At 37.9% G+C, this 13,440-nt stretch overlaps 2 protein-coding genes across 3 annotated transcripts in view; one reads left to right on the top strand and one right to left on the bottom strand.

The window, feature by feature from the left end:
* The window catches only part of CLGN (calmegin), a 33,088-nt gene extending 23,756 nt beyond the window's left edge, over positions 1-9,332 (top strand). The window contains exons 12-16 of one of the 2 annotated variants that reach the window (XM_049814970.1): positions 3-122; positions 304-445; positions 2,323-2,400; positions 5,036-5,139; positions 6,861-9,332. In XM_049814970.1, coding sequence (XP_049670927.1) covers positions 3-122; positions 304-445; positions 2,323-2,400; positions 5,036-5,139; positions 6,861-6,941 — 525 coding nt within the window. In that variant the 3' untranslated portion in view covers positions 6,942-9,332. The remainder of the gene's footprint in view (positions 1-2; positions 123-303; positions 446-2,322; positions 2,401-5,035; positions 5,140-6,860) is intronic. The other variant, XM_049814971.1, reaches the window with a different exon arrangement.
* Positions 9,333-9,817: 485 nt separating this feature from the next.
* On the bottom strand, positions 9,818-13,013 carry SCOC (short coiled-coil protein). The gene is made up of 3 exons (XM_049814972.1): positions 12,890-13,013; positions 12,702-12,785; positions 9,818-12,125 (listed from the first exon to the last, which is right to left on the bottom strand). The coding sequence occupies exons 1-3, from the start codon at positions 12,909-12,911 to the stop codon at positions 11,983-11,985; spliced, it is 249 nt and encodes an 82-aa protein (XP_049670929.1). The 5' UTR covers positions 12,912-13,013; the 3' UTR covers positions 9,818-11,982.
* Positions 13,014-13,440: the final 427 nt, after the last annotated feature.

The raw sequence follows: 13,440 nt of genomic DNA, 5'->3' as shown, positions 1-13,440 counted from the left end.
AGCCTGGTATGTTCAGTCAACTGGTAACTGCTGCAGAAGACCATCCATGGCTCTGGGTTCTTTACATCTTGACTTTAGCTCTCCCTGTTGGTCTAGGTGTGTTGTTCTGCTGGCCAGCAAAGGTTAGAGAAATTTACTATATTTTTGTTTGGTTTTATTCTTAATACTTTATTTGAAAACTTCTAGCATCTGTGCAACAATATGCACTTTTAATGTGCCATTGTTATTACTTAGCTTGCAGTGGCTGTTGTGTTTAATTCTTAATTTGAATTTAAATGTAAATTGATTTTTAATTTGTTGTAGAAAACAGATGAAGATATTGACTTCAAAAAACCTGATATATCTAAGCCAATTACAAAGGGAGAACTAAAACAAGAGAGAGAGGAGTTAGAAGATGATGAAATAGAATTAGAAGAAAAAGAAAATGAAGGTACTGCTGAAGATGGTAAGATGAGCAAGCCACCTCACAGTTTGATTAAATATAAAGACATGAATAGGACTTGTCCATGGATTGCATTGCCAATAATTACAGACAGTTATCTCAGAATATGCAAAATCTGCCTTGCTCTGAGTCATCTTTTTCTCTTTGACAACCTCCAGTGAGTGGCTTTCCATGGCTAATAGCTCTTTGATAAACACAAGCAGAAAGTAAGGCTCTCAGTGTTTTTTCGCTTTCAAGAAATTAACGTGCTTCCAAGTCTTTTTATGTTTGTAGAAAGTGAAGCATGTTTTCTCCCTTCTAAATATTTCATATATTGAACACATTTGAATTGTTCAGATATATGTACCTGAAGTGGTTGAAGTCCAATTCTTGTCTTTAAAACATGTCTGGAGTAGCTTTAAGTCTTTAACGTAAGTCTTTCTGCTTACTCCTCGGGGGGGGGGCGGGGGATTGTACCTTGAACTATTCTTTTGGGCACTGATTTTAGTAACTCTTGTTAAAGCCTGAAAATACAGTAGACTTGAAACACTGAAGTCTGCTGCTTCCTTTGTGTTGCTTTCTAGCAATGCATTGCATGCTTGCAGAGGTCTGTCCTGCTGCCCCAAGGGAGAAAGAGATCAGTGATTCAGCAGGTTGAGTTATACTTTGGCATCCAAGGATAAAATCGTCTTGTGTTACTGTATCAAAGATTACTGGTACTATTCAACTATGGCTTTGATGTTCTGTTAGCATTTCCCTGAGTCTATAGCAATGAATAAAAAGCAAATCGCCTAACTTACAGTGCATTATCTTGATTGCCATGAGAAAATCCTTAGCCTCAGACCTCTGCAAGATTCTGTGTTTTGTTTTACTGTTTCATGGTAGGAACAAAGAAAGTGACAAATGACTGGCATGGGAAGTTAGAAACCTAGCAGACATTCATGGTTGGTTTGGTTTTTTTTCTCGGTACTGACATCACTCTGTATTACTGACTGAAACTTTGTGGGTTTTGTCTGTCTCTGCACTATGTTCCATGAGTGGTGATGGCTTCTGACTGTAAAAGTTCGCTCAGCATCAGATTGTCCCGTGCCAGTACTTAGAGAATTGAGTACGTTGTTGGCACAATGCTTGCCACACCAAACTTATTCCATCTGCCTTACCATTTGAGAGCCTTACCTAGCCATTTAATTATTTTAGTTATGCTATATGTATTTTTTATATTAGCGTAAATTGTAGGTACAGCATTTCAGCATTGTATCTTCCTATACTTTCCTTTTGATCTTATTCTACTTGCTCTTTGCTCCTGAATTACAGAATTTTTTATCCAATCTTGATGCACATCTTGGATACATTCTGTACCTAATATGCTACTGTTGCAAGGCTGTCTTGAGATACCTGAATTCCAATGTTCTTCTGTTAAGTCAGTCAGTTAGTTAATTACAACACATCACTTAATAAATAATATGTTAAAGCATGTATTTGAATGTTAGAAATAAGGTCCAGGCAATCACAGAGGAAGACTGTTTAGTTCCCACAAGTTTTTTAAAGAATTCCACGTGGAACAGCTGTTCATGATGTTTCAACAGTAGGTTCCATTTAGACCTTTACGTTGTTACTAAACTGAACACAGAGTAAAACTAACATAGCTAGCTTTTGTATGACTATTCCAAGGTTTTCAAGTAAATTCTGGGCTTCAGAGGGAAGGATTACGCTTTGCTGTCATACGACCTAGCGGTTTCTGTTTGAAGAAGAATTGCTTAGCTTCCCTTAGCTTCCTGCCACCTTTCACATTTGCAGGTTGAAATCTTCCCTTTTTTTCCTAGCGTTCTTTTGCTTTTTCATATCTGAAAACATTAGAGAATTTGTCTTCTGCCTCCTTCTACTGATGCTTTTTGCTACAGAGAGAAGAGAAATGGAGGAGACAAAAAGAGAGCTTATAAAGGATACAAAGAAGATGGGAAGGGAGGCTCCTCCTTCAGGTACTGGGAAAGGGAAGTAATTTGGGCCAGGACTTGAAAATGGTCTCTGCTTTCTGGCCACTGCCCCCACTCCCCCCTGCCCCACTTCATTGTTGGTGGTAGAACTTCAAGCTGGTGGATGCTAGCTTTCATCAGATAGAGATATGAGTTTCCTCTGAGATTTCTTTCTTTATGTAGTCATAAACATTTTCTACTAGTCTCTTTGAATCATGATAATTTTTACAATTCCTTTATAGTCATTATCTGCTGCTTCATTTTCTCGAGTTGAAGGTAATGGGGTTTGAGCTGTGGAATACTGAATGACTTGAGATCCACATTTTATCATGGGGCCATTAAAAAAAGAGAAAAAAGGAAAAGAAAAAGGGTGGCACAATAGCAAATTTCAGAAACACTTGTAGATCTCTGGCTCCAGTGAGAATGAGTTGCTGGCAGGGTGCTTCTTGAAGGTCATTGTCCATGCGATTTACTGTTTTATTTTGCTCTATGGTAATTTTTGTGACATTGCTAAAGGATGATGTATTCTTGACTTGTCCACTCATCTGCTTTGTCTCCTTGCTTTCCTTGCCCTCTAGAAGAATATTCTGGGAAGTAAAAGAATATTGCCAAGAAATGGAAATTCAGGGGCAGTCTGAACCTTATTTGTGAAGTTATACATGTATTTATATGAAATACTGTTTTAATTACTGTTAGACTAAATTAAACTTAATTATTCTAAATAGGCTATTTTTCCAGTTCTGGCTTTTACTACTTCTGATGTCGGAAGTTTTTTGGTTTGTTGAAATTAGTACTTATGGGAGGTGCTAGGTCTGCATTATTTAAAACTTCTAATCTCTTCATTAAAATATGAGCAAAAGCTTTGTGAATTTTTGCCAAGCTCTTCTGTTAAGGGCTTACTTTTGGAAAAGAAATCTTTGTCTACCTCTGTCTTAAACTATGATATCAATTTTTTTGATCCTATTTCTCCTTTTGATGATAATAGTAGAAAAATATTATTGTAGACATGTATCAGGTATATTTACAGATGGGAAAACTAATTTCTTAGAGCTTCACTGATTGTTATGAACTATTTGGCTCAATTTATAGCTATGCTCTAGGCAAAGTTTTTTGGTACTCCTACAGAAGTCTCAAATATTTTACTAAATGATGGTTTTCTAGATTTTCATCACCAAGAATCGGGAGAGTCGCATATCACATGTGACTACCCATCTGACTTTATATGGTTACTTTTGTTTCAGCTTTACTGAGCTGAAACAGTAAGAAATGGGGGGGGCGGGGTTTGGCTATTTGGTTTTGTGGGGTTTTTTTGTTGTTTGTTTGTTTGTTTTTTTTAACACAGAAGTACTGCTTATGAGATGTAGGCATGACCCGACAAGGATAGAGCTGAGCAGTGCTTCATTACTGTTTTTAACTGAGCCACTGGCAGACTGTTAAGTTGTAAAATGCCATCTTATATCCTTTCTATCAGATTTAGGTATGATTTCTTGTTTACTCTTGATAGAAAGTATTGGAAAGGGTACTCAGTTTCTAGAAATTGTCACTTCAAGACCTCAGTTTGAAGTAAAGGAAGAGACTTGCCAAGCCCCACTAACTTTTCTTTGAATCATGCTGTGGTTGCTGACGTTTAGTTGTTACAATGAGCATGGATACCTAAAATGCAGACGTGGGAGTGCCAGCTTGTAAGTACTGAAGCCCAAAGTGGAAATCAAAACAGATGGGTGTCTGGCTTCTTTTACAAAGTATGAATAATACAGAGAGTTGGTTACCCTAGAAGGGCAACCTATATGCTGATCAGAGAGCAGCCTAGAATTCGCAATATGTGGTGCATGCACTGCTCTTTAGTGCAGTGACATGGCCTCAGTAAGAAAGTAGAAACTGCCTCTGTGTTGCTTAGCCTATAGTTTGTCCAGGGAATTCTGGAGTGTAAAAAGGTACTTTTTTTTTTTAACATTTCCCCACCCCTCTCCATTCCCTGTCGGTTCAAAGGTCTAACTGAATAATTTTATCCTAGTAGTGCAAGCTGGGCATAGTTTGAGTGAGCTGAGGGGAGTACAGCACTTTTCTGACTAGCTTCTGCATTGCAATAATGCATAAGAAGGGGGTGAGCACAGAGCTGCTTATTCCCTCAACCAAAACAGTATGCCAAAAGAATTCCCTGTTGAGAAGGGGAGTTCCCTTAAGATGTGGGTGTCCCCCATGGTGGGTGACTGATAACTGCAATATTGTACTTTGCTATCTAAGTCAGAATTTAGTCAGATTTGGGATGCCCAAGTTGTCCTATTTTGGACTCCAGTCCCAAAACTGTCTAATACAATCCTTGGATTTAAGGACTTCCCTAAAGGAAATCAGCTTAAGGTTGTCATTTTAGTCAGTCACTTACAAGTCTGGAGAGAGTATGTGCTATTGTGAAAAGAGGCTAGGCTGAAGCTATTAAAATTGGTTATTAAATCTGACAGTGATCAATTTCTACTAATTCATGAGAATTCTACTCTCTGTATCTCAGATGTTTTTATGGGTTATTGTAAACAAGCAGTTCATTCGAAGACTGAAATTGGCTTCTTTTCCTTACTAGTATGTCTGGATATAGTGCATTTTTAATATAGTTCTGTTTACAAAGTAAAATTAACTTCTTCTGCAGAAGACGAAGGTGAAGGTGGTGAAGATATTGATGAAGAAGAAAACGAAGTTGCAGATGGAAGTCCAGAAGGTGATATGTCAAATAAATCTGGTTCAGAAGATGAGGTGAGTTTGGGTTTTTTTCCCCCTATTTTCTCCTTGCCCTTGTCCAGCATCACACTTCTAACTCAGCCCAGTTACCTACAACAAGAGTTTTTCTTCTGTTGAGCCATAAAACAAATCATGAGGTGGAGATGTGTTTTTATTTGAGTTTGACACCTCAAGTGCTCTGTATAGGTTTGTGAAACATGTCTCTTCCTGTCTGATTTTGGCTAGGAGGTGATATTTATTGTAAAATACAGGTACAGTATAGAAGTGATCGTGTAGGTCTCTAAACCTGAAACGTTTTAACAGGAGTATAGTTTTTAGCAGGTTATTAAATGAATTGCAAGTGTTGAAAATTTGGATGCTGCAGTAGATGTCAATGTCTTTTTATCATGCTACTTAATTGATGGAACATGTGCTTCTAACCACATAGCCTTTCAGTGAGACCTTAAGCTTTCAGTTATCTTTTATTCTTTTTTTATTTTTCTTTTCATTCCAAAATAAGGTTTTAGGCAAAATGACCATACTAGTTTTGAATTCAGCACCTGCAGTTTCATTTTTCTTGTGCAGATTAATCCAGTCACCAGATGATCTATAAAACATTTTTCAGAAAATAACATTGTAGAATGGAATCTGTGTGTGCTTTGCTTGCTCATCAACTACTCGTTATCCTTTCATTTAGAAATTCTGGTATGTCTGAAATGCTTTAGATCCACCCACAGTATTTCTGTTGGTCATCTTGTGCTTGTCACTCCTTAAATGAGTCCCTTCCCAGATTAGAGGAGTTTAATGTAATGTTAAATCCTTTTCATATAAAACTCCTCTAGGAAACTGTACCTTGCATGAGGTTGCATTGTTTCAGCACTGAAAATCTTCATTAATTACCCTTTATTCAGTACTTCCTCTTGTTCCTGCAAGAAGGTTGGGTTTTTTCCTTGTACATTTACCTAGGAATACACATCTGATGAACCCCGTTAAGATGCATGTGACTCTTTGTGAAAGTAATAGTAAGATCAGAATGTGTGTATGCCATTCCACAGTATCACAATGAGGTTATGGCTTGCTCTTCAGTGGGTTATTTTCAGGGTGTACAAGTTTCTGTCATGAGCTAGCTAGTGACCTACTTGGGAGATGTCATGCACACCGTGTCTCTACTCAGGTTGTGCCACACTCTGTGAGCTGTTACTTCTGAATGGGTGTTTGCTATTAGGTGATGTAGGAAAGTGAGGAATCAATGCATTGTCTGAGAATGGAGTTCATGTTGGAAAGGTTCTTCATGCACCTCTAAGTTAATGACTTTTAAACTGAGAAGAACACACCTGATTTAAGAACAGTTTGTTCTCTTTGTAGATCTCGAAAGGCAGCAGTTAGATTGTTTTAAATGCTTCTTGCTTAAGAAGTGGAAATTAAAATTAGCATAAGATGCACTTTAAGGAAGTTGCTAAAATCATTAAAAAGTCATTGCTTTTAAACCAGTGAGGAAATGGGCAAAACCAAATTTCTGACATCAGTTTAGATGTACTATTCTATTTCTTCTGAACATAGAAAGGAAAAGTCTTTTACCCACTTTATTTATCGTTAGATTAGTATTGTGGAAAAAAAAAAAGTCCTATCGCTTAAGTGTTGCACTTAGTGATAATATGATTGGGGGGATTGAGAGGAGGAATAAAGTAACATGCCAGTTTCAGTAATTAAAATTCAGCATTAAAATTTTAAACTGATTTTTTTTTTTTTCCCTTCAGATGAAAGAAGCTGATGAAAGCACAGGTTTTGGAGATGGTCCACTGAAATCAGTGCGCAAAAGAAGAGTACGAAAGGACTGAGTTACTTCCAGCTAGTATTTGTAGGTCTAGATAATAGTAACTTTTGGTATGCTACTTCAGTGGGCCTGACCATGCAAGTTCCTGAGATTTGAAGGAAAAAGGAGGACTCATTGCTACTTAACCTCCTATTTTAATTCTCTGACCTCTTTTAACCTTCCCAAACTTCCTCGATTCCCTTTCTTAAGGAGAAATACTATCTGTGCGGAGTTAGCTGATGTTTGAAATTCAGAATAAAAGTGAAATTACAAGTTGGCCAACTAATTTTAAGGTGAAGGTTCTTAAGATTTGAAGATTCCTAGAAATTAGTATTAGTTGGATATAAACTTACTTTAAATATTTTTAAAAAACATTAATAAACTGTAATATTTTTGCAGCTCTAGCACAAAATTAGCTGTTTATACTTTTCAGCTAAAAGAGGATGATAGTATAGATGTAGCATCTATAGCAGTTCATATTGCTATGAGAAAAGGTATTTTTTTCTGTGCAGAGCTAAATGCAATAATTGTTTTTGTATGATGATTTAGTGCTAGCGACAATTTTTATTGTAAATTATTTATTTTAGTTGATCTTGTTACATGGGTGGTCACCTGTTCACTTTAGACATTGGTTATGGTAATTTATTTTTAAGAGATATTTTAAAATAGAATACTCATAGAACAAGTGGTAATTGATGTGACTTGTTTTACTTTTGAATGCAGATACCAAATCTGCAGAAGTGATATACAGATGATTTTTTCACACTTTTATAGTTCTCATGTTCCAAGCCAGAGTGATATAATCCCTGTTTGTAAAATACTTGCTAAGTGTACATTGCCTCCTAAAAATATTTAATAATTCTTGCTTAACATGAAACTTATAGATAAGAATTTTTGATGGATTAAGTTTTTTACAGATGTGAGTAACCGGGCATTCTCATAATATAGTTTAAATAAACTGCATATTGTAAAAGAAACTTTGTTTTGTTAAAGTTCAGCTGTATATTAAAATAAACAATAAAACTGCATTCACCAGAAACCTCTTGCTGCTTGGCAGCTGCCTATAATATTAGTAGGATGTAAAATGCTAGCAAAAACAGTCATACATTACAAACAAGTAGACATACATTAATTCATAAGGAACCTAACGGATTTCCTTGTGCCTGGCAAGAATTTAGTTCACTTCAAAAAGAAATATTTTCACAACAAATTGAGTCAGCGAAGATTCCATGGAAGTCTCTAAGAAATGAATGCTTAATTAACCTTGATGAAGCAGCCAGTGTCTTCAAGTGCTTATGTTAAAGTGTTCAAAAGTTAATTATATTGGACTCTGTTTTGTATGAACTATATGGAAAGGCCTCTGGTTTTTTGTTTGGTTTGGGCGGAGGGTGTTTGAAGTTAAATGCAAGTTCCCTGCTCTTCATTTAGGGTCTGCATGCAAAAGGTAAGAAATGAAGACTCCAGATTCCTCCTCCTGCCTGCGACTTTTCAGCACTAGATAAAAATTGTTACAAATGCAGTATCCTGCTAGTAACAGCTGCTGAGAGCTGTCAGAGCATTTCAGCACTTCTTTTGAATGAACCTTGTCCAAGTCTGGTAAAAGTCCTTTGGAATTTTTACAGCATTTGGGTGTGGTTTGGGGGTTAGTTTTTGTTTGTTTGTTTGTTGGGGCAGGGTCATTTCGTTTTGTTTGGTGCAATATAGTTACCCCAGGGATTGGTCACCCTACAGGGGATGCTAGTCTTCCCTTACAGTTTTGAACTTAAGGTTCCCATAAAGTCTTGATTAATGCCCCATCAATATCTTGGCTTGTACCTCACTTCAGTAAATAAGGAGCTGTTTATTATGGCTAAAATGGTCTTGTGAGGCCATGACTCAAGGGTGCTGTTTGCAGTAATAGTGACTCATAAGGCCTGTCTCACTTTAATACTGACTTAATTCACTTCAATTACCTGGAACCTAGAGATAGAAGACATCCTTCTGCACATCAGCTTACTTGGATCTAGTCTTATGCTGGTAATTAGGGGAGAAATATCAGAGCTTTGCGGATTTGAGGCTCTAGATCTAGAAAGCCAGGCAAAAGGGGACCCCCCCCCCCCCTCCACTGACACTTGTGACACTGCGATTTCACCTGCAGTTCATGCGTGTAGTCCATCTCTATCTGAATGGGTATTTCAGGAAAAATACTTAATTTTGCTATCACGGCTGCTTGAAAGTGCTTTTAACAGACTAGTGACAATCATGTTTCAGGATGCCTTGCTATTAAAACTGTCAGTCATCTTTGGAACTCCATGAGTATCAGACCTCTGCAGCTTGCACTCCCGCTGGCTACATCGTAGCCTGGTAAAAGTGGTCTTACTGAGGACACCAAGTCCCAAAATGAGAATTTTCTACCTTCACAGAAGGCTAAGTAGGACTGAAGCCTTTTTCTTTAATTACAACTGAAGCTACTCCTCAGCTAGCTTCTACCTTCATAAAGGTATGATGAAGTAATAATTCTGGTTTCCATCTAACATAGAGCTCATTACCTGTGTAGGAAAAGGTAAAATCTCTTCTATTCTAACTTGGCTTGAAATTCTCCCACGTGGGGAGGTGCAAGCTTTAGCTTTGACAACACTGGATGTTGTCTACCAATCTTTTTCCTTTAGCCAGAACAGAAAAGTATACATAAACGTAAGATTCATGGGTGAAAATACCAAATGAGTCAGGAACAGGAAGCTTGCTGAAAATAGATTAATTAACCCAGGTTTAATCTTAATACTTGCTAATTACATCTCATCTTTCAGACACTTCAGCTATGTAGAAACAACTATGATGATGGCAAACCCTACTACTTTTCTGCCTTTTGACTACAGATAGTTATGAGAAGTTTTAGGGTTTATAAATGTTAAACCAAACTAATAGAGACAAATCAAAAGTTTTTATTTAGTGTAAAGTCAGAAATACAACATCTTTAAAATGTTCATAAGTTAAATGAAGGCCACAGTAGTGGAATGTAAGATGCTATATAGATGAAATGACTACTATATACACACTGATGGATAAAATATCACTATCCAATCTTACAATACAAACCCATGATTTTAAGATTACTTGATCTTGGGGAAATTGCTGAAGTCTAACAAGCGCATGCTGTTACCACTTGATCTCCTACAGTGCAGATGGAGATGTGCAGTGATGTGGCTTTAAAGCTAGGATGGCTGTAATGCAATGCAATCTTTTTAAGTCAAGTGCTTGGTGTGATTGTTCTTTTTTTAATGCTCAAACCCTGGACTAAACACGTGATCTACTCTACCTGCTAGCAATTCCTGGATGAATTTAGAGTTCCAGTTGGGCAATAAAGTGAGAGAGTAGTCCATAGAAGATTAAAAATAATTTCAGATGTTTACAGGATCCCATGACACAAATGGTATCAGCCATTTGTGCCTTGGTGGGTAAAACTTCACCAGGTTTCTTGACTCAGACTTGTAAACAGCCCTCAAGACTGAACTATTAGTGCTTTGTTTGCAATCATTTGACTTTGCTGACACTCTGGTGAGTGCTGTACAGTCATCTTAAATGGGGAGATATGGGAGACCTCCCCTTTGGGAGGGGCGAACCTCACAATGTCAGCTTACACTTGACACAGCAGTGCTTAGCTGCCAAGAAACTTGGGGATTTATTCTACTACTGCATCCACTCATTCAGTTTCTGCAGCTTTAGTTTATAGAATGCATCACAGCAAGGTTGAAATAGATCCTTGAACTAGTGGTTTCCTTTTGTTAAAAGGTAATGTACAATGGCTTTGTTACTGAAGAGACCAGACCTCAGTTCTAGCTAACAACCATAAAATAAGTCTGCAATGTTGCTGTATGGCAAGATGAAACAAATGCAACTGAGTACTGCTAAAACTTACATCATTTTTTTGTATTTCAGCTTCTGCTCTCCCTTAATACTGATCATGCTAGGCATGCCTGCTGCTTCTATGGGAAGTACTCAGACCCATCATCTGGGCTGAGCTCCTTTACAAAACCTGCTAACAAACAGCCACGCCAGTGAAAAACAGGGCACCTCGATGCTATGCATTGCTCAGAGCAGCACAGATTTGAGAGGCAAAAGCCACCTTTGTCCTACTACTGCCTTAGATGTTTCTGAGCAGTGCCTCAAGAGGTACTTCACAAACTTGGGCTCTGGGGCAGGAACACAGTTGCTCTAAGGCCTGAAGCAAAGACAAGTTTGGCACTTCAGGAGGGAAGTAAAAAGTGGCGAGGAAAGACTTGTTCTCGGTTCCTCACTGCAGATTGTTCCCAACGAGCATGAGGAACACTGTTGACCTGTTTGTGTAAAGCTTATTACTCAGGTTTTTATTTAACTCCTTATCATACAACTGGAAAACTTCAGGAAGATCATACATCATGATGCTGTGCCTGATCATTCTTTGAGGAAACAGGAAAGTGAAAATGGTTTGACGTGTACACCTTGCAAACTACACACACTCTGATACTGCATCAATTTGGTATTTCCCTGATGTAAGTTGCTTATCCTTGTTCCTCTTCCCTTACCCCCCCCCTTCCCAAAAAATCTTAAGTGTTTTTCTGTATGCAAGCCCCACAAATAATGTCATACTGTTATTACTTCATAGAAATTCTTAACTGATTTATAGGATTTTGTTTGAAGTTGATGCAATTAGACTTTGAATATTTTCATCAAATGAGGTTTCAACACAATATTATAACTATTATTTTGCCAGTCAAGAACGCTACCCTAAGACCTCAAAGAGTGCCAACAGACTTTTGTTTAACCTGACAAACTGAATCCAATTTTTAACAAGATATGCTTATTTTTAAAACAAATATGAAAGTTTAGTAAGTCTCTACACTACATTTGCACATTGCTTAATCTTAACAATACACAAACTTATGTCTCCTGCTCATGATAATGTTCTTAATTCTGTTTATCACCAAAGTTTATAATCTTCAGGTATCCAGTAAAGCCACAAACCTAAGGTATTTTAGCTCATGTAGCCTATGCCAATTAAAACAAAAAAAGACAGCAGCAATACAATGACATCATCTGAAAGTCAATCCTTACTTCCTTTTGCTTTTTGTGTCAGTTGTTTGGAAAACACTAGACGCTGACATCAGATTTTCTATATACTGTCCAAGAACTTGGTTTTCTGATTTCAGTTTCAAGTTTTCTTCCTTAACAGCATCTACTCGTGCTGAGAGATCTGCGAAGATGATATTACAAGAAAAATATCAGACACTACTGCATACAATAATGAATATGTTTGATGTGCCTACATCAGACTATTGACACTTTTAATGTGGGGAAACATTGCCATAAGGTATTACCTTACAAGACACCACGCTACTCGCAAGTTTTATCTAAAGCCCATTATTCCTATATTATTTGGTAGTACAGTATTTTGACAACCTTGTTACGTGAATATACTGTCAGTCTGTATCTTTATTCTTTTAATTTTTTTAATTAAGCTATCGCAAACTAACCTATTTGGAAACAAAACTTCAGTGATGAACAGACTCAAAGATGTATGTCAACTGATGAGCCTGGAAAAGTGAACCATATCATTCCTTCTGCTTGATGTATTATGAGAGTCGAGCAAACATTATGTTGCATAAAGAGGGAAAAAAAAGTAGTTCTGAGACCTTGCTTATGTACCTTCGACTGCATAAGTGACATACTTCTGGACGCTTTGACTAAGGTAGGGCAGAACAGTAACGTTCTCTTCTTTTGCTTATTCCTGTGTGCTTGTAAAAAAAATCAGATGTGTCAAGCTGCTAACCTTCAAGTGTGTGCTGCAGTTCCAAAACTTGGTTAATAAGCCGTGTTTTCTCTTCTAATTCCACCTGATTCTCAGCCTCTACAGCTGCAACAAATCATATGAGTTTTAATGCAACCTCTGAAACAGTTGGAAATTATATTAAGTAGAAAAAAGTAACAATGACGAACAAGAACATTAAGAACTTATACCATCCATGTCTGCATTCATCATTGTAGAATGGGCTCTTTCTGCTTTTGAAGACAGAATTCCTGAGCGCTGCTCTGCTCAAAGAAAAGAAAAAAAAAAAAAAGAGAACACCGACGTGACTGTTAATGTTGCCTTTACATTTGGATTTTAGAAGCCTTTTTCTAACCGGCGTTAAAAAGCCAGCACGTAAGCCGAAGGCAGAAGAACGTCTTTCAACGTTCTTTCATTATTTGTCCTGGAGCCTTCTGTGGTCTGTAAATACGCATCTCCACGCAACTACGCTTCAGTTTACAAAAATAACCGACCTGTGTTCCTCTCCGGTGCGTAAACTAACCCCGTGCGCTTCACCCATGCGCTTGCCGCCTTCTGGGCCCCGATCTTTCTGGAACCGGCCGTTAAAGAAACGCAGCAGCGGACGGGCCCCCTTCGTCGCCCGCCCCCTCTCGCCGTTATCGCGGACACCGGGCCTGCGGGGCGCAGCTCCCCCTCCACCTCACGCCGCATCCCCCGCCGCCGCGTCCCCGTCCTTTCACCGCGAGACGGGAACGGCCGA

The sequence above is a fragment of the Accipiter gentilis genome, chromosome 12, assembly GCF_929443795.1.
Source record: "Accipiter gentilis chromosome 12, bAccGen1.1, whole genome shotgun sequence".
NCBI lineage: Eukaryota > Metazoa > Chordata > Aves > Accipitriformes > Accipitridae > Astur > Astur gentilis.
Note: the sequence above shows the minus strand (reverse complement) of the source record. Positions and strands in the feature narration are given on the sequence as shown.